The sequence below is a fragment of the Nanorana parkeri genome, unplaced genomic scaffold (assembly GCF_000935625.1).
Source record: "Nanorana parkeri isolate BGI_ZX_2015 unplaced genomic scaffold, ASM93562v1 scaffold1967, whole genome shotgun sequence".
NCBI lineage: Eukaryota > Metazoa > Chordata > Amphibia > Anura > Dicroglossidae > Nanorana > Nanorana parkeri.
The window spans coordinates 223684-249352 of record NW_017308235.1 but is presented as its reverse complement, the minus strand read 5'-3'; the positions used below and the strand labels follow the sequence as shown (position 1 = coordinate 249352).

Genomic DNA, 25669 nt, shown 5'->3' with positions numbered 1-25669 from the left:
CTCTCTCTCTCTCCTCGTGCTTCCTTCTCTCTCTCTCTCCTGTTTCTCTCTGCTGTCTCTTCTCTCCCTGTTTTTTCTCTCTCCTTCCCGTCTGCGGTGTATGACACATTCAGCCGCACGAGCACTGCGGGAGGACAGGGCACAGGTCAGTGAGCCGATCGCGATCTACCAGTGTTCGCTTTGTGATCTACTAGTAGATCGCGATCTACCTAATGGGCACCCCTGCGTTAGAGCAACATGTCAGGATACAATTATGGAAGCTGTAGTTACTGACATTGAAAAACTGTGTATCAGCTGTCCCAACTCCAAATATGCACATTCTATCTCAGTGACTCTCTAAATCAGGGGGTAGACAAACTCCAGCCCTCCAGCTGTGGTGGAACTACAAATCCCATGAGGCATTGAAAGATTCTCACAGCCACAGACGAGACTCCCGGAGAGAGATGCATCATGGGATTTGTAGTGTCACCACAGCTGAAGGGGCCAGAGTTTGGCTACCCCTGCTCTAAATAATGCTCCAAGGATGAGAATGACCTGTCTGGAATCTGCAAAAACAAGTTAACAGTGACAACAGGTTTCTTTATTGGCAAATGGCAAGTTTCATCCACACTCGAGCAAAAAACAACAATTTCTCTGAAAAATGGGTACATTATAAGGATGCATCACTGTACAGCAGCTCCAAAGAGTCTTCAGAAGTAGCTATGCAAATACTTTCAGAAAAAGTCTGAGCACTGCATGCCTCCCAACCTGAAATACTAGGACCTGCTTTAAGGTCACTATAAGTGCTACACTGAAACTGTCCGTATTCTGATAGAAAGCATTGTTTCACGTTGATCCACAACTTTGTCCCGATCCAACCAAAAGTGATAGCGGTATTAGTTGAAGTCTGTTCGCTCCCCAGTCTTTTTTCTAGGGGACAGGGCTGAGGACAGCAAACTGTAATAATTGTTGGCTTTCTTATGGTACATCATAGAGTTTTGGGTGTTCTCATCCTTTTTGCTACATTCTCAATAATAAATCAACTAAGCCCCAAGTCAGACTGGTTCTCCATCATAATGGACATATATTGAAGGCTAACGCTACTCACGGTGCTTATTTTAGGCCTGTATAGGTGTTGGCAAATTTAAATATTGTGCTGTCTTCTGGACTTCAGTGATGTGATCTTCCAGAATGCTCAGCTCTGTCCTAATGCTGCAGCAATTTCCAAGCCAGATGATAACCGATTCTCTATAATGTATAGTGATGGATGCTCTATTGGGATTTTCACCTCCTGGAGTTTGTGAGCTATATTAGAAGCCATCAGATCGTGATGCATCTGTTCTGTTTTTTGTTTTGTTTTTTAGGCAAGGGTACAATGCACCTGCCAACTACTATGCAGATTATTACCAAAGTCAGTATGATTATGGAGGTGAGTTGCTGGTCAGTTACTTTAAGGCATGCAGTATATAATACTTCTAATTTGTACTGCTGACTAGATTTTATTGTATTCATTTGTTTTTCTCTCAGACCACTCTAGATGGGATCGTTATCCTGGAACCTATGATCCTGGTTACAGAGACCCTCGGAGTAACTACTGGAATTATGTTTATGGTGCTCGGGAGGACCCATATAGAAAGGTTCCATATGCTTACACCAGCAGGTCAGTCCCCGACTGAGCTTTATAATATTGTAGTGACTTCATTTGGTGCTATAATTTCCCACAGCTTTATCAGAGCAAATGGGGGGGAAAAACATGCACAGAACAACATTTACTTTACAGACATTGCAAGGTGTAATAACTCACATGCCACAAAAGGTGGCCCTTTTATATTATTATTATGGTACCGGATAAAACTCAAAAATGTTTGAGGAATTCATTTTTGAGTTTAATCCGGTACCATTTATTATGCTGATCAGCTCATCCTCAGAGTGCATTTCTGTGTTTTATGAGTGAATGGTTATTAGGCTGCCCCTAAATATGGGTGAAACATGGTCAAAAAGGTTAACTTAGCCTTTAACCTATATGCTGATCTCATAGTCTTGAAGATATAGCCAAGTAAAATAAACTTTTTTTTGTTTACAAACCTTTTTTTAGTAAAAAAAAAAAAAAAACTATCTACAAACACATATGGTTTCTCTTCAAACAGGTATGATGTGTATGAAGACCGTTGGCAGTACGACCCTCGCTATGTCGGTGGCTTTGATGATGAGATTGATGGACGCAGGGATCTCGCCAAAGACGAATTTGATCGGCGCAGCATACACAGCGAGCATTCTGCCCGCAGCGTGCACAGTGAACGAAGCACACACAGTCGCCGCAGCAGCTTCAGCTCTCGTTCACAGCAGGTGAGCTACTTATTAGTATCCCTCCTAATAATATTTGATTATATAACATTATTTACAGTGTAATTTGTCTGAACCTTTCTCTAGAGTCAGGTCTACAAAAGTGATCAGGATCTGACGGCGAATGTCTACAACAACCAAATAGCTAACCCTCCCCTTGGCGACTATTCCTATAGCATGTATCCAAATGAATATACTACACAGCAACAGCTGGACAGCTTCCAGTATGGCTACTCGAGTGGCTCAGAGTGGCAGCCAGTGGAACAAGGTATCTTTTTAAAACGGCAGACAAACTACGGTTTCTATATACACAGTGGTTCTTGCCGTATTAAAGTGCATCTCTTTTTTTTGTTGTTGATAGAATATGGAATGAGTAGAGCCTTTGTTGGGTTTTATCACTCTCTCTGTTTTATTGTTGGAGAGCGCTCCCCTCATTTACTGTCACGGTGACAGTGGTTATACTAGACAAGAAAATAGAAAATCTGCCACTGGGATGAAAACAGCAATACAAATCTTATAGGAGACTTGGCAACCTTCCATCTCTATAGAAAAAAAAAACATTTAATTGGTGTGCTTGGATTTCCTTTATTCACTGTCTGATAAAAACTTGAAATGTAAAAGCTCCAGATAGCAGTAAAAAAGAAACTCACCAGTGGCTCTAATCTAGTCTATAAAAAAAAAAAAAAAGGTATTGTAGTTTTGGCAGGACATATGGGACAATTTAAAGTGTATCTAAACCCAGAAACAAAAATGTAATATATTGCAGCTTACCAAGCTTCAATGTGGTTGCTTCATTATGTAGCTTTGCTCACTTGGGCATCTATGAAGGGAGCAAAGATTATCAGCCTAAGTGCTTGTTCACACTATATCCAGTGCATTCAGCCACGGTTAGTGGCCAGAAAGCACTGGATCTCATAGAGCAAGCCTCCCTGTGTTCTTTGCCTGGGGCGATCGCCCGCACCAGAATGCGTGGTATAGCAATGCCCGCTATTGACTTGAAAAGCACCACCACGCCCCCTCCTGCCCCAGAACACAGGAGGCTTGCTCTATGCGATCTATGCATAACGCACTGGATATGGTGTGAAAAAGCCCTTAGACAGGACTAGAAACATGTCTTCCTCTCCATCCACATTACACAAAGGTGGGTGATTTAGTAGTTTAGATAGCCTGTAAGGAAAATAACATTGTTTATATAGCAGGTCGATTCACAGGAAGTTACAGGGACACTGTATTTCTGGCAAGCACAATAGGTATTTTCAGTACTTGCTAAAAAATATTTTTAGCTTGAAACATTAAAAAAATGTAGCCATCATGTCTAAGCACTGGTAAGCTGCAATGTATTACATTTTTGTTTAGATATTCTGTTAATTAGTTTTGTCTTGGTGAAAAGTAGTGTGATCCAAAAATAATCTGCTTATTATAATCTTCGTGCCTGGGTTTTTTTTTTTTTTTTTTGTAGTTCCTTCCAGGCCCTTGACCCCAGAAAAGTTTGGCAGCCCCCATGTTTGTGCCAGGTTTGGCCCTGGAGGTCACCTTATTAAAGTGCTTCCCAACCTCCCTTCAGATGGACAGCCCACACTTGTAGAAATCCACAACATGGAGGTAAATATCCTGAATTAGTTGTTGGGGTTCAGCGATACTAGAAAATAAGCTGCCAATCAATTTGCAATCTTCTTCTTTTTTTTCTTCTTTTCTTTCCAACTCTTCCTTTCAAGAACCTTTCTTAGTTTTTGACTTGCTGTACCTGAATATATTTCAGATTATCCTGCAGAGATCTCCTGAACAAGAGCAGATGAGAGCTTTTCCTGGTCCTTTGGTCAAGTATGTTTATCTCTGTAACTGTCACATTACTATAGAGGTGATTGGAATAATCTGTGACCATAGTGTTGTTCACTCCTATCTCGTAAAATTGTTTTCTTTCGTTCATTGGGGTAAAGTAGACTACTGCATGTCCCTGCCGTTCTAAGGTTGGACACTAAGAAAGCAGGCATCTTGGCTGCTTCTCTGGCCTTTAGCATTCTGTATAGCCTGCCTCATCTTGTTGCATCTCTCATCTTGTTGTAGGGCCTTCTTCCAGTGTTGTACTGTCGGTGGTTTTAACCCTCCTCTATTGTTAGGGTCCGCAGGCTTCCAGAACTCGCCTCTTCTCCCGTACACTCCCATGTTGTGTGCAGGCCCTCACCATGCTCATGTACATTGCAGGACTATTGGTCCTGCTTTGTAAGTAATATCAGAGTGCGACCACTGGCTGGAGCTCCTTAACTGGAACTGGTCGCACATCGTAGTGTAAGCCTGCCAGAGTGAAGAATTAAGTATTACATATAATTCCTCTACTCCCAGGCTTGACCAGCATTCGTACATTTTTTGTTTCTAGTGCTCGAAGGGGGAAATTATCCCCTGCCCATATTTATATTTGGAATTAGCCTTGGGATATCTCAGCAGTCTTCTCTGTCCCGTGTGTGTGTGTGTGTGTGTGTGTGTGTGTGTGTTCTGTAGCTCTCCCAGGGACAGAGGTACAACCCAAGTTAATTCCATAGTACCCAGGTCTCTTGTCTGTGTTACTTCTTATTCTTAAACCTACATTTTGACAGCTACTTCTTTAGGCTTGCAGGCTGTGCACTAAGGTATAGCCTAAGGAGAAACCAAGCCTGCTTCTGCTTTTTTTATTTCCCAGTGGCAGGGAATTGACCCTACGGTCTGTGTCCCCAATGAATGTATGAAGAAACTGATTTTATGTGGAGTACAAAAGTCCCCTTTTTCCACTAAATGGAGACTGGTTGCAACCTATGTCAAGTTATTACTGACTATCTTTCTGTTCTGGTAACAACAACTCCCCTAATTTCTTCCTCTGTTTTCAGAGGGACAGCAAGTTGACATATAAGATAAATATTTCTGCTATGCCCAGGATTTGCATTTGTTAAATGGCTTTAGAGCTGTTTTCCATCTTTATATTTCTTTTGGGTCAGGATACATGTCACGTTTTTCATTGTATCTGCAGAGATGAAACCCACAAAGTTGATGTCATTAATTTTGCACAAAACAAAGCCAAAGAGTGCACACAGAATGAAAACCTAATAGACCAGCAATCATCCCGCCTCCTCTGGGATTTTATCATTCTCCTGTGCAGGCAGAATGGGGTAAGTTGTGCTGAACGATGCTGGGGACATCTTGGGGGGTTTCCTACTTCTTTAAAACCAGACACACTGTGTCAACATACATAAGAGCCATTTCTTCTTTATATAAATAGATAGAGATTGGAATAGCAGATAGTTCTACGTAACTAAAAGACAGTAGCAGGAAGTGAGTGTGCAGTAATTGGAAGGAAGCGCCATACTGAAATTGTAGTAAGAGGAGCCTTTTCTAACTTTTCCTCACTAGGCATGAGATCATGTCTAATAACTTCTATGCACATTTAGTTGAAGTGCCTTATCCTGCCACGCTATCCATAACATTTAGGGGGTAAAAATGTATGTTCGATTACCCCCACAAAAAGGTGTTCCATGTTTGAAGGTAATAGATGACAAAACGCCTTTCTATAATGGACATAACAAACAGCCTAAAGTGCTTCTGTTTGCTAATGTCTCTAATGTACTAAATTCTTAAACTCCTCTTTCTGCACTGAATTTTCTATTCACCTGCAGGAGTAAAACGCTTACACACAGCTCAGTCACAAAGCAGCAGTGCTTTATATGGAAGGAGAGCCATCTGCTCCCCCATACCCCCAAGTCCTGGGTATGTCACTTTATCATCCCCAGGCAAAAAAAGCAGCAGGGGAAGGTAAATATAAGTAGATGCAGGGGCCCTGTGTAGACAAGGCATATGTTCACTTTAGTTTCTTATGCCCATAATGGAAAGCAGTTTCATCATCTTGACTACATCAAGATTTTTGCTTCTGTTACCACTTTTACTATTCTGTTGGGTTTTGCGTGGGCTGGAAAACATTCTTTTATAACCTGCTACTTTTGTTCTTCACTTTATAGACTGTTGTAGGGACTGACATAGCTGAGCTGCTGCTACAAGATCACAAAACTGTGTGGCTTCCTGGTAAATCCCCAAACGAAGCAAATCTGATCGATTTCAACGAGCCACTGGACAAGGAAGAGGAATCTGGCGCCTCTCAGCTCTCCTTCCTTACGGATACCTTACCCATCGCTGGAGCAGTTATGGAGAAAGAGACAGAGCGTTTTCGGGAGCTGCTTCTGTATGGGCGTAAAAAGGTACATAAGCCTTTTCCACTGTATCTCTACTACTTTGTGTCTGTCTGGTAACACTGTTCCCATGTACTCTTTGCAATAAATCCTTGTTTTGTCTAAACAGACCCCTGATATTTCCCTTTTTAAAATAGAAAAAGATTGAGGGACCATAGTCCTAAATCTTTTTCTGCAGCCCCTTTTATGAATGAACAGGAAGCCTCTATACCAGGGGTAGGCAACCTTGGCTCTCCAGCTGTGCTTAAACTACAAATCCCATAAGGCATTGCAAGCCACATCCATGAATCCCAGAGGCAGAAGCATGATGGGATTTGTAGTTTCAGCACAGCTGGAGAGCCAAGGTTGCCTACCCCTGCTCTATACTGAACTGCTCCTGTCCATTCATAAGTTGTGCAGATAGTATCAGTTATTATGTACACAATCATGAATGAACAAGAAGTGATGTAGAGCACTTCCTGTTCATTCGTAGCTGGGGACACAGTAAGCATACTATGTCCTCGGTTATTTACAAATGCTCAGCGATCAGTTCTGATCGCTGAGTGCTTGTAACCTGCTCTCCATCCTAACTTGCTTGTCAAAGGAGGCTGGGCGCTGGCCTTGTGTGACCGCTGTCTCGCCTGTCGCAGGAGGCCGAGCAGGGTAGTGCGGGAGGAGAGCATGGCCTCATGTGACAGCTGACAGCTCTCTCCTCCCTGCACCTCCCCGCTTGGTATCCTGACAGCTTCTCTCCCCCTGCTGGGCACTGGTCTGTGTGTCCCCCGACCATCGGAGGTGACACAGACCAACCCCTGGGAGGAAGGAGAGTAGCTAGGGTAGCACTGAATTTTCAACCGTTTTGGTACTCTTGGCATTTTGGCCATAGTACCATTTTCGGCCGAGAAGTTCGGTGCATCCCTAATGAATGTTTAAAATATCTTTGTCTCCTTCTCTGCTACTAATTCCCATTGTCATCCTATACCTTTCCCAGGATGCTCTGGAGGCTGCTATGAAACATGGATTGTGGGGCCATGCGCTGCTACTGGCTAGTAAAATGGACAGCCGAACGCATGCCCGAGTCATGACCAGGTAATGTCTTTTTTGTTTAATTTTTTTTCATTATAGCTACCATGTTATCCTGCCAGGTCACGTAACCACTAATTTCCTCTGGCTTTGTCGCCACCCCTCACTGACGTAATTGTGCACAATGCAGCAGCCACTGCTAGTTTTTTCAAAGCACAGAAAAAAAAGTGTTTTAAATGTTTCCTTGCATTTTTTCCTTTTCCGTAAATGCTTTTTTATTCACTTGCAATGTGCTATTGAACTGATTAAAATGTATATACTGCAGGAAATTCAATTCCCTAGCATGGCATAGCTCTCTCCTCTTCTGGGAATGTCTGATCTCTGTGCTGCCATAAATTCCTTTGCCCTTCTCACTTCACTACATAACCTTTTTTTGTAGCTTCGGATAGTCTGACAGGGTCGCATTAAACGCACCATCTTTTCACCTTACTGTCCTACAATTGTGTGGCTGCACAGTTTAAACGCTACTCGTCACCCGCAATTTTGCAGACCTGGCCTACTTCCCCCTCGTTTGATCTCAACTTTGAACTGGTGTGTGGTAACACAGATTCTATGTGGGTAACTGTACTTTTGCAAATTTGTGCAATGCCTACCCTGTAATCGGTCATTGCATTTATTACACTAATGGCCGTGGGAGTACCCAGTTTAGCCAATTTTTATATGGCTGTGCACATATACAGCTCCATAACAGGCATTCCAAGCTGGCGAAGGCATGGTAGAGGAGAAACTTTGCAAGGCAGCAGACAGACTGCAGTAAAACGGGAACTTGTTAACCTGCATTTGAAGAGTGCGTATTATATACCACAATTGACTATATAGAGAGGGTGGCCCCTATACAAGTTTGATAGTAAAAGCACAGTTATCCTATAAGAATGGCACAGTCACTTGTAATGACTAAACTGCTGTTTTTTTTGGTTATGTAGGTTTGCCAACAGTCTCCCAATTAATGATCCTCTGCAGACAGTATATCAGCTGTTGTCTGGAAGGATGCCCGCTGCAGCCACGGTAAGCCTTTGAAAAGTGGGCTTCTGCTTGGCAGACTTTGTATGTTTGTGTGCTTCCATAGAGCCGTACTACTGTCTTGAGACAGTCATGTATTCTTTGAAGTGGTGTCTAGGGACAGGCAATAGACAAGCCTAGAGTTGTGTGTAAGGAACTGATATATTCAGCGTGTCGTACATGCCAGTAAGCCTTGGTGTGCTGTTTTGAGGCCTATTAATTGGCCCTGGTTTGTTTTGAAATTAAACTCCTTTTTTTGGTTGTTACAGTGTTGTGGAGATGAGAAATGGGGTGATTGGAGACCCCATATTGCTATGGTGTTGTCTAATATAACCAATAACTTTGATGTACCAACGAGAACCATGACTACTATGGGAGACACATTGGGTAAGTTTGGTACCTTTTGAAAAAGACATTTAGATAAAATGTTACCCTACATGAGACCCCATTCACATGTGATCGTTTTGTTGCGTGTTTTCCGTGCAAAAATTGCTCAAATATGAAGCTCAATCTATCTCTCAATGGTGATGTTCACATCTTGCAGCAGATTCCGACATTACTGTCGAGATCCACCCAGCTGCGTGAGTAACAGCTGGCTCTGCCTATGTAGAGGCAGAGCCAGCTGTGTGCCCCCCCCTGTTTCTTCCTCCACTCAGCGCTGCAGGATAGGAGAGGGGAGGGGGGGGGGAAATCCCTAAGCAGTGGTGACTGACGGTCACTGTTGACTGCAGAGAGATGATCGGGAAGTGAGCAGTGCATGTTTCTGCTCACTTCCCGATCGATGGAGCCGACCTGTGACAGCTTCTTTGTCACAGGTCGGCTCTAACTATGAGTGAGTGGAAATCACTCGCCTCATAGATCTCCTTTAAGGCAACCTATTTATTTTGAATAGGATGGCAGTGCACCTGCATGTATGAAAACACCATGGGGTCTATTTATAAATGGTTTCATTTTGCCCAGTGAAAGGGCCGTATCTTCCCTTTTGTGCGAATTACCAATAGGAGTTGTGCGAATGGTGCCAATTAAATGTTTGTTACTCTTAACTTCTGCTGTAGGTCGAATGTTTTAAAAATCAAATGTTCTTGGTAATTTTGGAATATTTAGTTTAGGTTTAATGCTGCCAAATTGAATGTCTGTGTTCCATCTAGGCGGTTGTCACTGTGGTACGAATGTTGCTGACTTCTTGATGGATATGAACTTTCCTTTAGAAGTTGTGCAAATAATGCCAATTAAATGTTTGGCTGCCTGTTGGCTATGGAATCCTCTCAGCCTGCTTTTGGTCACAAGGGAGGAGGACCCGATTGGGAAAACTAGCCTGTCGGAGTTCCCCATCAGGCCCCGCCCTCTTACCTAAATGTAAACATAGGTGTGGGTAAACCCAGTGACATCATTGACCAAAACTGCCCATTTCTCTATCATCCATTGAGGGACACAGCTCTGAAGAATTCTGAGGCTTATGGTTATGCTGCTGCCTCTAGGAGAAATGGACACTAGGCAAAAACAACTAAAAGCCTGTCACTTTAATAACAGAACCTCTCCCACCTTAAGGTGGCCATACACGAGTAGATTTTCGGTCGGAAAGTTTTGTTTCTGTCACAAACCCTTGTTCGATTTAGAGATCAAATACTCCATCGAATATAGTCAAATGTGGATTTCGGAAATTGTTTGTTAGCCATTCTAACCAATAGGGATGCACCGATGCCGGTATTTTGGTACCGAGTAAGGCCCCGTTCACATTGAGCGATTTATCGCGCAATTTTTGTAGCGATATCGCTCATATTTCCGCACTATATCGCTCTTTGTAGCTTCACCAATACATTTCAATGTAGCTGTTCACATCTCGTCGCTCAATGTCGCTCAATATCGCTCAATATCGCTTGTAGCTCGTCGCTGGTAGCTTGTCGCTTCTACATGACCCTTTTTTAGAGCGATTTTGAGCAATATTGCTCCTGATTGCATACAGCCCAATAGGAAGATGTCGCTCGTCGCTCAATGTCGCTCAAAGTCGCGCGATTTGCATGTCGCTCAGTGTGAATGGGGTCTAACGATAATTGTTTTTCTGGTACTCACCGATACCAATTACCAAGTAATGCTGGGCACACACCTTACAACCATCGCAAGACTTTTGTCTTGCGATGGTTGTAAGGTAATTAAAAAAACGTACGATCTGCCTATCTTGGACAGGGGCGGACTTCCGATGACCGCAATGCAGTGTGCAACGGGCAGTGTGCGCTTGCGGCTTTTATCTTGCGAACATGCCACAAACCAGCCGAAAATTGTACGATTTTCAGCTGCTTTTCGAACATGTTCCTGAGATAAAGTCGTGCGACCTTACAGTAGCAGAGGTCGCAAGCATTCCACACACCTTGCGATAATCGTACGATCGCGGGATTTCCCGCTATTATCGTACTATTATCTCAAGGTGTGTACACCTTAACGGATGTCCCATTCAGGAAGCCAGGTGGCGTGTAATGACTCGCCACCTGACTTCCTGATTAGCCGGGCAGCGTGTAAAGACTCGCCACCCGGCTTCCCGATTAACAAGAAAGTCTGTCCCCTTTTACCTTGGTATGTCCAGCCTGTCACCCCCGGGGCCTCTCCAGCCAGAACGCGGCCTTCCTCCGGTACCCAGCCGTAGCCATCTGGCTGGCCAATCGGGAAGCCGGGCGCCGTTTAATGACGCCACACCCTGCTTTCTGATTGGCTGGGAGGCCGGCTCCATGCTCCCTCGTCCCCATGACACGGCGCCTGGCTTCCTGATTGGTTGATCTCATCACAAGTGACGAGAGAGCATGGAGCCGCTTCCCGGCCAATCAGGAAACCAGGCAGCGTTTAATGATGCGCTGCCCGGCTTCCTGATACAGAAAGTATCGGGCGAAGCATTGGAGCATTTGGGTGACTACCAGTACTCGCCCAAATACTCTGTATCGGCACCGATAATCGATACTAGTATCGGTGCATCCCTACTTACCAACCAATTTTTGCTGAACAACGGAAATAATTTCCTTTTGCACATGTACTGTGTTCTTGCTATGATTTTTGACAAACGAAAACACCACTGATTTACTAATTTTCGTTTTGTCAGAGAAAATGTTTCCACAATTTCGATCACAATATCAAAAACGAAAATTGGTGATATACCCATCAACTGTTCGATCTTTGTTTGAAAGACCGTTCCTGTCCGATTTCCGATTTCTGTCTTAACACAGAATTGTCAGAACAGACTGTCCTCAGCAGGGCACTGTGTGAAAGTGATACTTTTTTCTTTTGTACTCGGTGTCTTACTACTGGTTTTATTCAGAAGCATGTGACATTTGTGATTTACATTGGTGTCGCTGACGTTTCTGGTTCTTCCAGTCACAAGTGGCCTGCACATTTTTAAGGCGTCTGAGGTGTTCTTATGGTGACCTATGCTTGTTCTACTTGATGTACTTCACAAGTTGGCCATTTAGGAGAGCTCTCCTCTTCCTGCTCAGACTTTCTGGGAAAAACTGTAACTGTTTATTATTCTTCATGGAGAAGGTTCTTCCTGAATCCTGATGACGTCATTTTCACTCAGTAGGGAGCGGCAGCCCTCATGAAAGTTTTATACAGGGGCTGGATAGGATATTGGTGACACTTATCTAGGTGCCTGGGGTGCACTCTCTTTCTTTCCTTGGTTAAGGAACACAGCACATAGATTCAGCTCATGAATACAATACACCCAATGTATGCTTGCCATAAACACTATACCATATCATGGATGCAGAAGCTGGGCTGTGACACATCCACTCAGCATCAGAAAGAAACGGTTGCCTTCTTGATGCTATGTGTTCCTCTATAAAAGTAGAGGATTGTGCTGTTATTTCTACTTCTGCAATTTCTAGTCTAGGTTCACATGAGTGTCTGTAAGGTTTTTCCTCTCATCCTATTTTTGATATAAGGATTGGGAATTTCCAGATAAAGCATCTAGGAACCAGAAATTGTTTAAGTCCCTTTTCAGGATGATTTTGTTTAAAAAAGAAAAAAAAAAACATTTAAATGCAGAACAGGCGACTGCTGGAGTTGATCCCATTTCATTAATTGTGTGGATCAGATGACTGTTGCTTCTCATAGTATATTTGATGCTTTTCTTGATGCTCGTCGTCTCTTAGCTTTAGCAAATTTGAATGGAAAAGACAAACTGGATTAGGTGCCAGTCAACAAAACCCCCAATGCAAAATTGACTTGTGTTTTACCCTAAATGAGGTCATTTTTGTGAAGCTACCCTGTATAAGATTAATAAAAATAAGTTACTGGTGGTTAAAGTGAACGCTTCCTCAGATATTTAAAATAAAAATAGGGATCAGCGCCATAATCCTGCACGTTCTTTTACATCTTTTATATGCTTCTAGTTCCTCGTTTTTTAAAAGACATCTTAGACTTCCAAATCTTCGGACCCCCTAGACGTCCCTGACAATTTAAAAACTCTGCTTTCTAGCATAAAGGTCTGTCACCGCTTTTTTCTGTATCTGGGGGGATGCGTGATGGTATAAACTCAATAGGAAACGTGTCTGCTCAATAACATCGATGAGCTAGAACAGGGCTCAAAATTTCAAGCCCTGAGCTACTAGCCAGGCCTTAAGAGTAACTAGCCACCAGTTGACCCACCTAACCCTTACCCTGCCCCGGCCTTAACTCCGCCCCTAAACACACCCTCTTAAATAATCTTATGATAATTCTTATCTTATGGTAGTTGCCGCTTGTAAACGGCAGATTAGGGATTGCTGCTGCAAGAAAACGCAAGTTCCTGACACAGGAATCTCTAATCACACCTGAAATATACTGTAGGTGTGAATGGGGCCTAATATACACATACACTAAAGGTGTCCATACACCTGCTTATTACCGTACGATAATCGGCAGGTGTATGGGCAGCGCGTGACCGCTTCTACTGTAAGGTCGTACGACTTTCTTCTTCCAAGCACGCTGGAAAACCTGCCGAAAATCGTACGATTTTTGGCAGGTTGGTGGCGTGGTCGGAAGACAAAAGCCGCACAGGCCGGTGTGCGCAGGCGCACACTGCCCGCTCCTACCCACACACACAAAATTATAATACACTCAACCCCTTCCCCCCCAGGCCCCTCACCTGTTCACGTATTTGCAGGGAGGAGGATCGATCCCTGGTTTATCTGTGAGTGATTAGTGAGGTCTGCAGCAGACGTCACCATCACCCCAGATAACCAGGCATCGATCCTGCTCACATACATTCCTTCTTTTGGCCGGAGCTCAGAACTGTTCCTTCTTTTGGCCGGAGCTCTGGCCGAAGGAAGCCAGGGCTGACAGGAGCTGCTCTGCGGTCTGCATCCGACACAGATGCAGACCGTGGAGCTACTCCCGTAAGTCAGGTACGGGGTCTGTGACCGTGTGCCTGACATGTCATCTGGCTGTGGGCCACATAGTACCGGCTCGCGGGCCGTAGTTGGCGCGCGGACCGGTACTTGGAGACCCAAATTTCCACTCGCCCTCACCTTATTTTTACTCGCCAAATGCGAGCAAGCGAGTGGAAATTTTGAGCCCTGAGCTAGAATTTGCTCACAAAAACACGCAACTTGAGTTATGTGCATAAATCGTGCGTAAAAATGTATGAAAAACGCATGCGTAGGGACTCGCAAAAACGCTGTCGCCTAGGTTTGAACCCAGCCTTATGGACTGTGCTGTCTGGGTGAACTTGCCCAGAAATTCACCATTTTGGGCAAACATGCAAAATTTGCTATGCACCCAACTCAGCGACCCAAACCTCATCCCTAATAAACAATATTCTGCAATACTGTGGAATCGCCTGCCTCAATTACATTTACTAGAGAGAGACACAAAGAGAGACAGAGAACCAAACACAATTTTATATTGTACTATTGCCTGTCTGGGTTTTGTTCGCCATAGAAGGACACTATTCAATACTTTACAATCATCCGCTTTGGTTACAATCGCCTGCGAAATATTAGTCTGCGAAAGAAAAATATTGGCAAGGGGGGTGTACACACATTTTGGCCAAATGTTGCAATATTCTTGAAAGCAGTAAACACCGACTTCATATGTAATTATTAGATTTGGTTGCCCCCCCCCCTATGTACACACACAATTTGTGATAGATTTGTTTTGTTTGTTTTTTAAATATGAATGCCATTTTGTAGATTAGGGTAATCATGCTTTACAGGCAACTATTTCAGGGTCTATAGTTTTTCTTTAATGTTTTTATAGTTATTGGATTTACACTTCTGTTTCTTTGTAAGCCTCCAGAGGACTCTTAGACGCTGCTCACTTCTGCTACATTATGGCTCAAGTTGGCTTTGGAGTTTACACAAAGAAAACAACCAAGCTCGTCCTTATTGGTTCCAACCATAGGTGAGAACTACTGAAGCTCTTCATGTAAAATTGTTTGTCTTATTGTTTGTTTGGGGACACAATAATATGGGGTCATTCTTGACATCCAAGAGCATTGATTTAACAAAAGCGAGTTTCTTACTATGGAGTCAACATTCTTGCCGTCAGGATTTTATTATGTTCCTCGCTGACAGCAGTAAATTTAACATAACGTTTTGCAGAAAATACAATTTCCTTCTTCTGTGGGCTCTAGTAAATATACTAGCTATTACATTCAATGTATTTCCAGCAATACTGTTTGCCTGTAAACAATTAGAAATGTCCTCACAGAGTGAAATTGCACATTTCAATACTTAGTGCAATCAGAAAAAGTCAGCTCATGTAATTTTTCATTGGCTGGACGAGTGCTTTAAAAGGTAAGCAGAATAAATGGGGATTTACTTCTTCTTCCTTCTTCTTCTTTTTTTTTTTTTTTTTGGAACTTCTTAGAAACCAGGCCATGGTCATAAAATTATTACCTTGTGGTTTCTTTTGAAAGTGTCTATTTCAGTGTGCCACTATAAAACAGCTTCAGAAAAATGGGGGTTTTTTTTTTTTTTTTTCTTTTTTTTTTTTTTTTTTTTTTTTTTTAGCTCGTCTTTTGCCAAGTTTGCAACCAATGAGGCCATTCAAAGGACAGAGGCGTACGAGTATGCCCAAACGTTGGGCACTCCGACTATCTCCCTACCCAATATCCAGGTGTGGATTTCTGCTCTGCATAATGCTGCAATTATTTTATATGATCGTGGAAATGAATGACACTTTTTATCTCATACCTCTACACAGGTTTACAAGTTTATCTATGCGTGCCGATTGGCTGAGAACGGCCTCTCCGCCCAGGCCTTTCATTACTGTGAAGTCATTGCTAAGACCATTCTTAAACATCCATCATACTATTCCCCAGTCCTTGTCAGCCAGCTGCTTGAGGTGACTACTGCTGCTTTTATAAACTTGTGTATCTGGAATGTTTCAGCCCTTTAATTTTGGGTTAAAGTTAGAATACAAAAATATATTAGCGTTAAAGTTGGTTGGTCTTCTCAGTTACAGAGCAGACCCCATGGGTATTAGTCCTGCCCTCAGGACATTAAGTAAAAACTTGCTCCGTCCCATTAGGTTTTACTGTCCTGTGTCCTAGGAGGTTGCTCTGTCAGGCTGACCAGTTTCAGTATGTTACAGTGTTTTTAGTATGTAAAAGATTTAATGATTGTCAGAGATTAAATCTGCCTGAGTAGTTTAACATACGCCCAGGTGTGAACCCAGCCTTAGGGAAATCCCACGATCGTACGATTATCGTAAGGTGTGTGGAACTATTACTGTTATGTCGCACGACTTTTAACTTGCGAACATGTTCGAAAACCCGCCGAGCATCGTACGATCGGTGGGTGTGTAGCATTTTCGTAAGATAAAAGCCGGACGGGCCGGTGTGCACAAGCGCACACTGCCCGTTCGGCATTGCGGTCATCGCAAGTACAATCTGCCTGTCCAAGATCGGCAGATCGTACGTTTTTTAAATTACCTTACAACCATTGCAAGACAAAAGTCTTGCAATGGTTGTAAGATGTGTGCCCAGCACTACTCTCAGATTACCAGTAAGAATGTAGAAGTCAAAATATGTGCAGATGAAAGATGACTGCCATTTTTGTTCTTTCAGCAGTCTACATGAAAAGTGTAGTTCCTCCAAGAAACACATTAAAATGCGGTCCTTTTTTTTTTTCCCCCTAGGTTTCGTTACATTTGAGGTTTTTTGACCCTCAGTTGAAAGAAAAGCCAGAGCAGGAGTTGTTTGTGGAGCCGTCCTGGTTGGTTCGACTCCGCCACCTGGATATGCAGGTGAAGGTATGTGGCCTCTGATTTTTTTTTTACAACTAGTAAAAGGAAACTGTTGATTGAACAGAAATGAATTTGACGGGGTGGGGAATATTGCCTTATATAGTTAGAGTAAAATATTTATTCATGTTCTTTAAAATATTTTCCATTTGAACCCTTTCACTGCTAAAGAGACCATGAGCTTATAGCAGAAGGGAGAAAGCCACCAATGTAAGGCTTAATGAGCTGGCCAGCTGCAACCGCTTGTGTTCCACCATAAGCCTTACGTTAGTGGCAGCGAAATGGTTAAACATGTACATTTCCGATAAATGCTCATTTAAGATCTTTTACAGGAAAACAGTACAAAGCACCGAAATCCACAGAAAACACCATATTATAGCAGATAATTAAAAGGGGTATATTGGTAGCAACAGCAAATGATCCTCAGCTTTTTTTTACCTTGTAGAAGTCTGTGTCAATTTTTTTTGTAACATATAAAAGTGTACATGACTGCAAACAATGCACCTTATACAGAACCTATGATTTTACTTGTACAGGAATCTGAAAATGTAATTTTAAATGATGAAATCTGCTTATTTATTAAAGATTTAAATTATTTACCTTTTTAACTTGAGTCATGGTTGGGAAGTCCTCTAAAGAAGGAAAGGTGCTGTCCTCTTAACTTGAGATACTGTCTCCTAGGTTCTGTATGTATAGATGACACGTAAAGGAGAATTATGAGGCGAGAGAAAATCACTCAGCCTCATAGTTCTAGCCGACCAGTGACAATTAAACTGTCAAACGTCGGCTCAATAGATCGGGAAGTGAGCGTCGCTCGCTCACTTTTCAATCTATCCCTGCAGAGAGCTGTGACTGTCACTCATGGCTCCCTGCAAGGATCCCCCCCCTCCCTCCCCTGTCCGATCCTCCAGCGTTGACAAGATAGGCAAAGCCAGCTGTCAATTCCGCAGCTGGGTGGATCTCGACAGTGATGTCGGGATCCGCCCCAGCTGCGGCGTCTCAGTATACCGCCAGCTGTAGCTTGCAGTATACTGAGCTTAGGGTGACGGGAGGACGCTAGTTTGTGTCCTCCCGTTACCCTTAGGAGAACTATGGGGAAAAGCCCTGGCCCCATAGTTCTCCTTTTTAACTGCAGTGTTCTGTTATATACAGTGCATGTAAATGCAAACTTTTTTTAATGTTTTGGGTAGAGAAGTGTTTAAAACCTTTTCAGATTTTTTTGCTGCCTTTCCATTGCTAACAAAATTTCCCTCTTGCAGAGACGTAACAGGTATTCCAGTTGGATGATTTTTCATCACATCTTGCTCTTGTGACAACTCTTAACATTTTGGGATTTTCCATCCCTTTTTGTCTCTGTAATTGTGGTCACCAGGACCGATGGGGAGATTCACCCCTCTCTATCAGGGACACAGACAACAAAAACCTGACAGGGAGTCTCATGTATCACCAAAATTAAAAAATAATGTTGCCCTTACATATACAGTAGATATAAAAAATCTACACACCCCTGTAAAAATGCCAGGTTTATGAGATGTAAACAAATCTGACCAAGATAAATCACTGCAGAATTGTTTCCACTGTTAATGTAAAATCTAATCTGTAAAGATTTCAGTTTGTATCTAATCAAATTGTAAATGGATAAAAATAACCTTACAATATTGTGGTTGCATAAATATGCACATGCTTAAACTAATACTTTGTTGAAGCACTTTTTGAGTTTGACTGCATTCAATCTTTTGGGTCAGGAGTCTAATAACATGCCACATGTTGATCGGCTTGCCTTGGGAATCTTTGCCCACTCTTCCTTGCAAAAGCGCTCCAAATCTGTCAGATTGTGAGGGTATCTCCCGTGCACAGCCCTCTTCAGGTCACTCTACAGATTTTCAATTGGATTCAGGTCTGGGCTTTTAGCTGGGCCATTTCAAAATTTTGATCTTCTGGTGAAGCCATTCTTTTCTGGATTTGGCGGTATGCTTTGGATCAATCATCTTCAGCTTTTTAGCAGAGGCCTGTAGGTTTTATGCCAAAACTGACTATTTGGAATTGTTCATAAGTCCCTCCACCTTGACTAAAGCCCCAGTTCCAGCTGAAGAAAAATCGTTTCAAAGCATGATGCTTCAGTGTGGGTATGGTGTTCTTTTCTCGATGTGCAGTGTTTTTGTGCCAAAAATTCTTTTTGGAATTATGGGCTAAAAGTTCAATCTTGTTCTCATCAGACCATAACACATTTCCCCACATGCTTTTGTCAGACTTAATGTAGGTTTTTGCAAAATGTAGTTTGGCTTGGATGTTTTTCTTAGTGAGAAAAGGCTTCTGTCTTGCCACCCTACCCCACAGCCCAGACTTATGAAGAATACAGGAGATTGTTTTCGCACATAGTACACAACCAGTGCTTGCCAGAAATTCCTGCAGCTACTTTAGTGTTGCTGAAGGCCTCTTGGCAGCCTCCAGGACCAGTTTCTTGTTTTTTCATCAATTTTGGAGGTGCGTCCAGTTCTTGGTAATAGATGAAAGTTGTCACTCGCACTCCATGATATTAAAGTCAATGCTGTTTATTTACTGAGATAACACACATCTCCTTAGCGACATTTCGAGACCATGCGGTCCCGTCCTCAGGCAAACGGAGAGTGGGTCAAGCAACAAAATCAAACAAATACAGGTGAAACAAAATCAAACCACCAATCACAATGCAGCTAATACCTCCTCCTCTGACGTCCTAACGACGTGATTCACACCATGCTGCCCAGGTGCAATTAGCTATATGCTGAACACATGATACAGATGCATACATACTGGTAAAATAGCTTGTCCGTAGTGATGATCTTGCATTGCCCGAGATCTACCTGCTTTTTTCCGATCCGTGTCATCCATGGATCTGAGTTGCATCCTGCTGGCTGCTCATGTCTAGGGGACCGGCTCTCACGGTGTATGCGCAGTGTGTTGTCTGCGCGTATGTATTACAAAGATCATTGTGCCGTCCATCAGTCAATGAGTGTCAGGAACCCGGATCAGGTGACCGATCGGTTGCTAGGTAATCGGGCAACGCTTGTCACTTGCGGAAAATAAAAGTTTAAAAATTTTTTTTATTGAACAATGCAGCGAAATATGACATACAACTTCAATCTGATGCCTGTTGGAAAAATGTAACAACCGTGCTGGTACATTGTATCGAGCAACCAGAACGTTCACTGCATCTTATATACTCAGTGTTCCACTTAGCTAAAGATAGAAAAGCGAAATGAAAGTGGTCCATGAAGGAATGGCAGCAGATTTGGCGCAATGTAGCAAAAGGCTCTATTAGCGTTACAAATGCTGAAGTAGCCTATACGGTAATGATGAGGTGGTATCTGGTCCCAGCCAGGGTGGCGCGCCTGTTCCCCACAGCCTCAAGTACCTGTTTTCCTGGAGAAAAGGGAGATATGATGCATATCTGGTGGCGCTGCCCCCTGGCTACATGGTTCTGGGTCAGGATATTTAAACTACCGTAATTGGCTCCTTATTCTCTACACATATCCCAATCAATTTCCAATATGCCCTGTTCCATATGTCCATACCGGGATTAAGTAAGCCTCAGAGGGCTCTGACGCACTTTGTTTTCCTGGCAGCCAAACTGACGGTCGCAGGAAACTGGAAGAAACAACAAATCCCTTATGGAGAATTTAAACAGGTTGGATCATATTATGCTTAATGAGCGACTATCTAGTATTTTGGAAGACAAACACTCCAGGTTCCTGAGTGTATGGGAACCATGGTTCTCATCCCGCCACCCAGGGATAGACCCAATGAGCTACCGAGGTGTATATAAAGTGGATTGGACAGCTGAAGGCTACCCATGTGTGATGTGAAGGGCGGAAGTCATCGATGTCCCTTAGGATGCTTGATGTATGCAAATATGGGACCCCCCCTCTCCCGAGTAGTACGGGTGAACGGCTACTATTACCCCGCCCAGACACCCTTTTCTCCCTTTCCCCCGATTTCCTGTTTCCTGGGGCCTTTACCCCGCCTTATGTTTCTGGTTGATCATCGGCTCACTGCCAGGAGACGGGGTACTTGCTTCACAGTACATGTTATAGATCGATTGTGTAATTTGAGCGCTTGCGAATGCAAGGTCTCCCTGTTCCTTGAATATGCTTATGTATCACACGTAACTCTACTACTTGTGCATTCAGGATTGTAATGAAGAACCAAAGCATTGATATACTGTGAACCGATATCTTTATTATGTTTTGATATGTGAAAATTTTAATAAACATATTGCTACAGAAAAGCGAAATGAATAAGGCAGGGGGGTGGGGGGGATATATTTATACACAGTGTCTTGCAGTATAGTTGTACTCAAAGAGGTGTAGTTGAAGGGATACTATTCCCATGTTTATGGAAGAACTTTGATTATATAGCAGGTAGGTCAAAGTATGTGATTACTCTCTTCTCTATAAGGAGAGCTCTTTAACATGCAATCCTAAGATTGATAGCATTTCTAAATGAGTGCAGTTCCAATCATGGTGAGTCCCTCTACACTTTGTCAATTCATTGACAACTGTTTTTAAAAATCCCACCATGGGTGACAGGTGTGTAAAGAGGAGGTTCAACTGACCACCTCCAAAAATGTGCATGGTCCAAGCTATCATAAATCAATGGACGAAATTAAAATCAACTGGAGCAAGTAACCTTTAAAATATAAGGAAAGATTTAGAAATAAATGTCGGCTCATGAAGTTTAAGGACACCAATAAATTATGTGATTCATGGATGTCTAAAAGACTATCTATCGGACAAAAAGCAGGTGTATGAAGAACCGGAATTTAACCCTCGAGGTATAATTGTATCGAGGGTGTGAATCCAGAATGCTTCCCTGCGTAGAAGTTGTAATTCCCTCTCTATGGTCGATCTATATGTTCAATGGCCATTCCCCGCAGTTCATGTGTCTGGTGCCTGTTCTCCACAAAATGAACAGCAAACGGCTTGTTCCTGTCATACAGTTGTTGGTAATATCACTGGTGTGCCATATTTTCTCCACTTGTTGATGATCATCTTCCCTGTGTTCTGTAATGTATCTAATGCCTTGAATAGGAGGAGTCTATTTATTTAATGTGGTTGATGTGTTTCCTGTTGCAGGCAGGCGGAGCCTATATCTCGATGGCTGTCCTGGAAGATTCCTGGAAACAGAGTTATCAGGTAATCAACTCATGTTTTATATCCTTCTCCTGACTGACTGATAATTCCCAACAATGAGATTCCTTTGTAAGCTCTTTGCGGACCATAAAGGTGGCCATACACTTTACAACCATCGCAAGACCGTAATTAAAAAAACGTACGATCTGTCCATCTTGGACAGGCAGATCGTACATGCGATCATCGCAAGCCCGCCCCACTGAGGGGCGGGCTTCCGATGACCGCAATGCTGAGCGGGCAGTGTGCGCGTGCACACACCAGCCCGGCATTTGTTTCCTGGGCATCATTCAAACCAGCCGAAAATCGTAAGGTTTTCGGCTGGTTTTCTAGCATGCTCTTTAGACAAAAGACATGCGAACGTACAGTAGAAACGGTCGCACGCCTTCATTCACACTGCACGATTCTCGTACGATCGCAGGATTTCCCGCGATTCTCGTACGAGAATCGTGCAGTGTATGGGCACCTTAAGAGGCAACTGAGTAAATGTCAGAAAACTCCTACTAGAACAGCTGAACTTTATACGGGCATAATCTGAGTCACTTTAATTGATGAAGGGTGTGTACTACTGACTACTATTTAGCATCAGTTTGAATGTGGTTGGTTATTTCTGAACACCGCCACATCCGTGATTATAACACAGTGTGTACACTTATACAGCCACATTATTTTCTTATTTCCCCACTAAACAATTTCAGTTTACATGGGTGCAAAAATTGAAAAAAGGGCCTCAGTCATGAAGGGGTTAAGTGAATTTTACAGATTATGGGTCAAATTAAATGTGGAAACAATTCTGAAGTGATTTAGCTTGGCTTTTCTTTTTTTTTTTTAAACATCTCAAAAACCTTCCTTTTTTTTACAGAAGTTTGCAGACTTTTTATATCCACTGTACTTAATACGGTTATACACCTATGCAGTACATAATTACGTAGACAGACACGGCAAACAGACTGCTTGAGTTTAACATAACTTTGTAGAACCCAGACACAGCGCTCACAGCACAGCTAACCCTCTTGCTCTGTGTTTCTAGCAAGGCTTTGTGGTATACAACACTGGTAGAACCACCCCCCAGCAGTATGCCTGCAGCACTCCAAGCTCGGAACAGGATCAAATCAGCCAGTTGGATGGCATGACAGCAGCTCATGATCTGCCCCCTAATTCTGATAATCCCTTACTGGCCAGCCTTCATCCCAACATGATTCCTCCTGCCCAGGGTGTACAGTTGGCTCTCCCAGGTAAGGAGATTCAGTTATTTTTCTGCATTGTAACTTGTATTACCTGATCTATTATGATGTCTGACTCTTTCAAATTTAAACGGATACAACTTGTACTGGCCCAGAAGCCATCACTTTCAACCTTCACAGGAAATATGTTAATGAAAACAAAGAGAAGTCAGTTTGAATGTAAACCTGTCTACCATTTTCCTTCCTAAGAGTAGATTATTATTATTTTCCAGAAAGCTCACAGTGGCCTAACCTTCTGGCTTCAGGGCTAAGCCGGCCTGCTGTTTTAATTTTGTCCATTTTTAAAGCACTTCACTTGCCAATAAAGTGAAGGATGGAAATATGGAAGCTGCCATTGCTGACTTGATTGGCTCTACTGATTTTGGTTTGGAGTAGTCACTGACCTGGAATAAGTTTGCATTTTTTAGATTTAAAAAAAAAAAAAAATTCTGGGTGTAAAGTTAGAATTTTTTTGCACAGATATCTTCCATTTGCTCCTACAAAGAATCGAGTGTCTGGACAGCTTATAGCTCAGATGTGACCAGATAAAATAGTGGGAAAAACCTGTAATAGGCAACAAATATATTGATGAAAATGACATCTAGAGCAAAGAAGATGAATGTGAACTCGGGGAGATGGTTGGAATGCAGAGACAGAATTGAAGGTTGTAGTTAGATCTGATTGTTTGCTTGTGGTGTTAGACTATCACTTAGAAAAATGAAAAACTGAGAGTGGAGCATATAATGGTAGTGAGATCTGAAGAATCATCCTACAAGAGTGAGTGTTTACTCGTGGGCAGTGAGCACCTAGGTGGCCATTTTGTCATAGACAATAGAGTTTACAATCACTTTGACTCAGCAGCTACAACTGAAATTGTGTGCTGGCTATTGTTGCTGGTTGCTCGGACATACTTGTGCTTATAGTTGGCTACTAGCTGATGTTCTCTATGCATCTGTGTTTCAGGTAGAGGATGCAAGTAGACTAACTTCTTTAAGCATAGTTTGTTTGCTGTGTCATGGTAGATTTAAGATATAATTAGCAGCTTCCTTATATGTGTCGGAGGACATTACGTGACCGTGTACTGTAAGGTTTTGCCTATTGTGAATGAATCCTAAAGTAGTATTCGCATCAGGTGGCCATGTTTATAAAACTTTGATTCCATAATGGCAAAAGAGTATGGAATTCATTCTTGCACAATCTTTCCTTATCTTTCTCCCCCTCCTTTTTAATTTTAAACAAGTAAATGTTTTCCATTATCCTTTTATCCTTTACTGTATATTAGCATTTGAAAGCCTATTTAAACAGGAGCCTTTTTGTTTTTTTGTTTTTTTCTTTCTAGGTCCTGAACACAATGCTGTTTATCAGCCCCCTCCAGTAAGTGAGTCGTTTTACTCTGCCGCACATCAGACTTTTGTTCCCTCACCTGGATTCTCCCCACCAGTGTCTGGCCCAGGATTTGGGGTTTACAGCAGTGACCCTGTACCCACTTACACCCCAGCTACAATGGAGCCTGCACCCACCCCTCCACAACCCACCGAATTTACACCACAAGAGCAGTGGAACCAGGAGCCAAGTAAGTTCCAGTCTGTTATTTCACTTTGTTCTAGTTATGCAAATCTTACTATAGTGCTTTCCTCATTCTGCAATCTCCATATTCTGAGTTGTTTGGATACTTGGCTACCAACCAAATAATTTGACTCTGGTGGGGAAACTGCCTCCCCCAGATTTTACCCCTACCTTTTCTTATAGCATTGACATGGCACAGTTCTTTCCTGTGTACAGCCACTGTCCTTGCTACTATAATATAAGCTTATTCACCCTTCTGCAGTCAGTTTCTTCAGAAAACATTACCCTCCCAGTATGTGGGTTATTTGACAAAACAGTTGCATGAAACATATTTTTGCATCAATGTACCTGTACCCAACTGTTATAATCTCTTATATAGAGTTTCAGTATGTTTGTATTTCATAGTGTCATTTGTTCAATTTTTCAGTGGAGCAGAGACAACCGCAGAGCTCCCCCACCAACACTGGGTTGGACTTCTATAAAGAGATGGCCAATATGGTGATTTTTTGTTTAACTCACTATACGTGTGTGTGTGTGTTTTCTCAATACAAAACTGGTTCTATTACTGGTGTGTAAGTATGACTCTATATCTAATCATATAAGCGGGCAGCCATACACATTTTGCTACACCTGGTGCTTCCTTGTTGTGGTACGTTAGGTGGAAGCTTCATCAGTTTTATTTGTACATTGTAAATGAAGTGTAGTATCTTTGACCCATAAACATGAAATATATATTGTTTTGTGTATTTGATAACATGAATATTCTCCTGGTTTCAGGCCCCAGGACAGAGATCTAGGACTGTGTCCCAGTCATCATCCCACATGGTAAGCTTGGTTCATTGTTCCAGGGAACAGTTTTTCTTGGAGGGCAGTATGCTACTGGCCAGGATAAAGTTTTCACTTAATAGCTTCT

The 25669-nt window shown here is 42.6% G+C and overlaps 1 protein-coding gene across 1 annotated transcript in view; it reads left to right on the top strand.

The window, feature by feature from the left end:
* Positions 1-1343: 1343 nt before the first annotated feature.
* The window catches only part of SEC16A (SEC16 homolog A, endoplasmic reticulum export factor), a gene marked incomplete at its 5' end in the record, with an annotated part of 44057 nt that continues 19731 nt past the window's right edge, over positions 1344-25669 (top strand). The window contains 19 exons of the mRNA XM_018572196.1: positions 1344-1408; positions 1507-1639; positions 2127-2325; positions 2410-2590; positions 3782-3924; positions 4082-4143; positions 5321-5459; positions 6303-6539; positions 7501-7598; positions 8516-8597; positions 8861-8978; positions 14843-14954; positions 15566-15671; positions 15759-15899; positions 16695-16808; positions 22998-23202; positions 24530-24763; positions 25184-25254; positions 25534-25581. Coding sequence (XP_018427698.1) covers positions 1344-1408; positions 1507-1639; positions 2127-2325; positions 2410-2590; positions 3782-3924; positions 4082-4143; positions 5321-5459; positions 6303-6539; positions 7501-7598; positions 8516-8597; positions 8861-8978; positions 14843-14954; positions 15566-15671; positions 15759-15899; positions 16695-16808; positions 22998-23202; positions 24530-24763; positions 25184-25254; positions 25534-25581 — 2488 coding nt within the window. The remainder of the gene's footprint in view (positions 1409-1506; positions 1640-2126; positions 2326-2409; positions 2591-3781; positions 3925-4081; positions 4144-5320; positions 5460-6302; positions 6540-7500; positions 7599-8515; positions 8598-8860; positions 8979-14842; positions 14955-15565; positions 15672-15758; positions 15900-16694; positions 16809-22997; positions 23203-24529; positions 24764-25183; positions 25255-25533; positions 25582-25669) is intronic.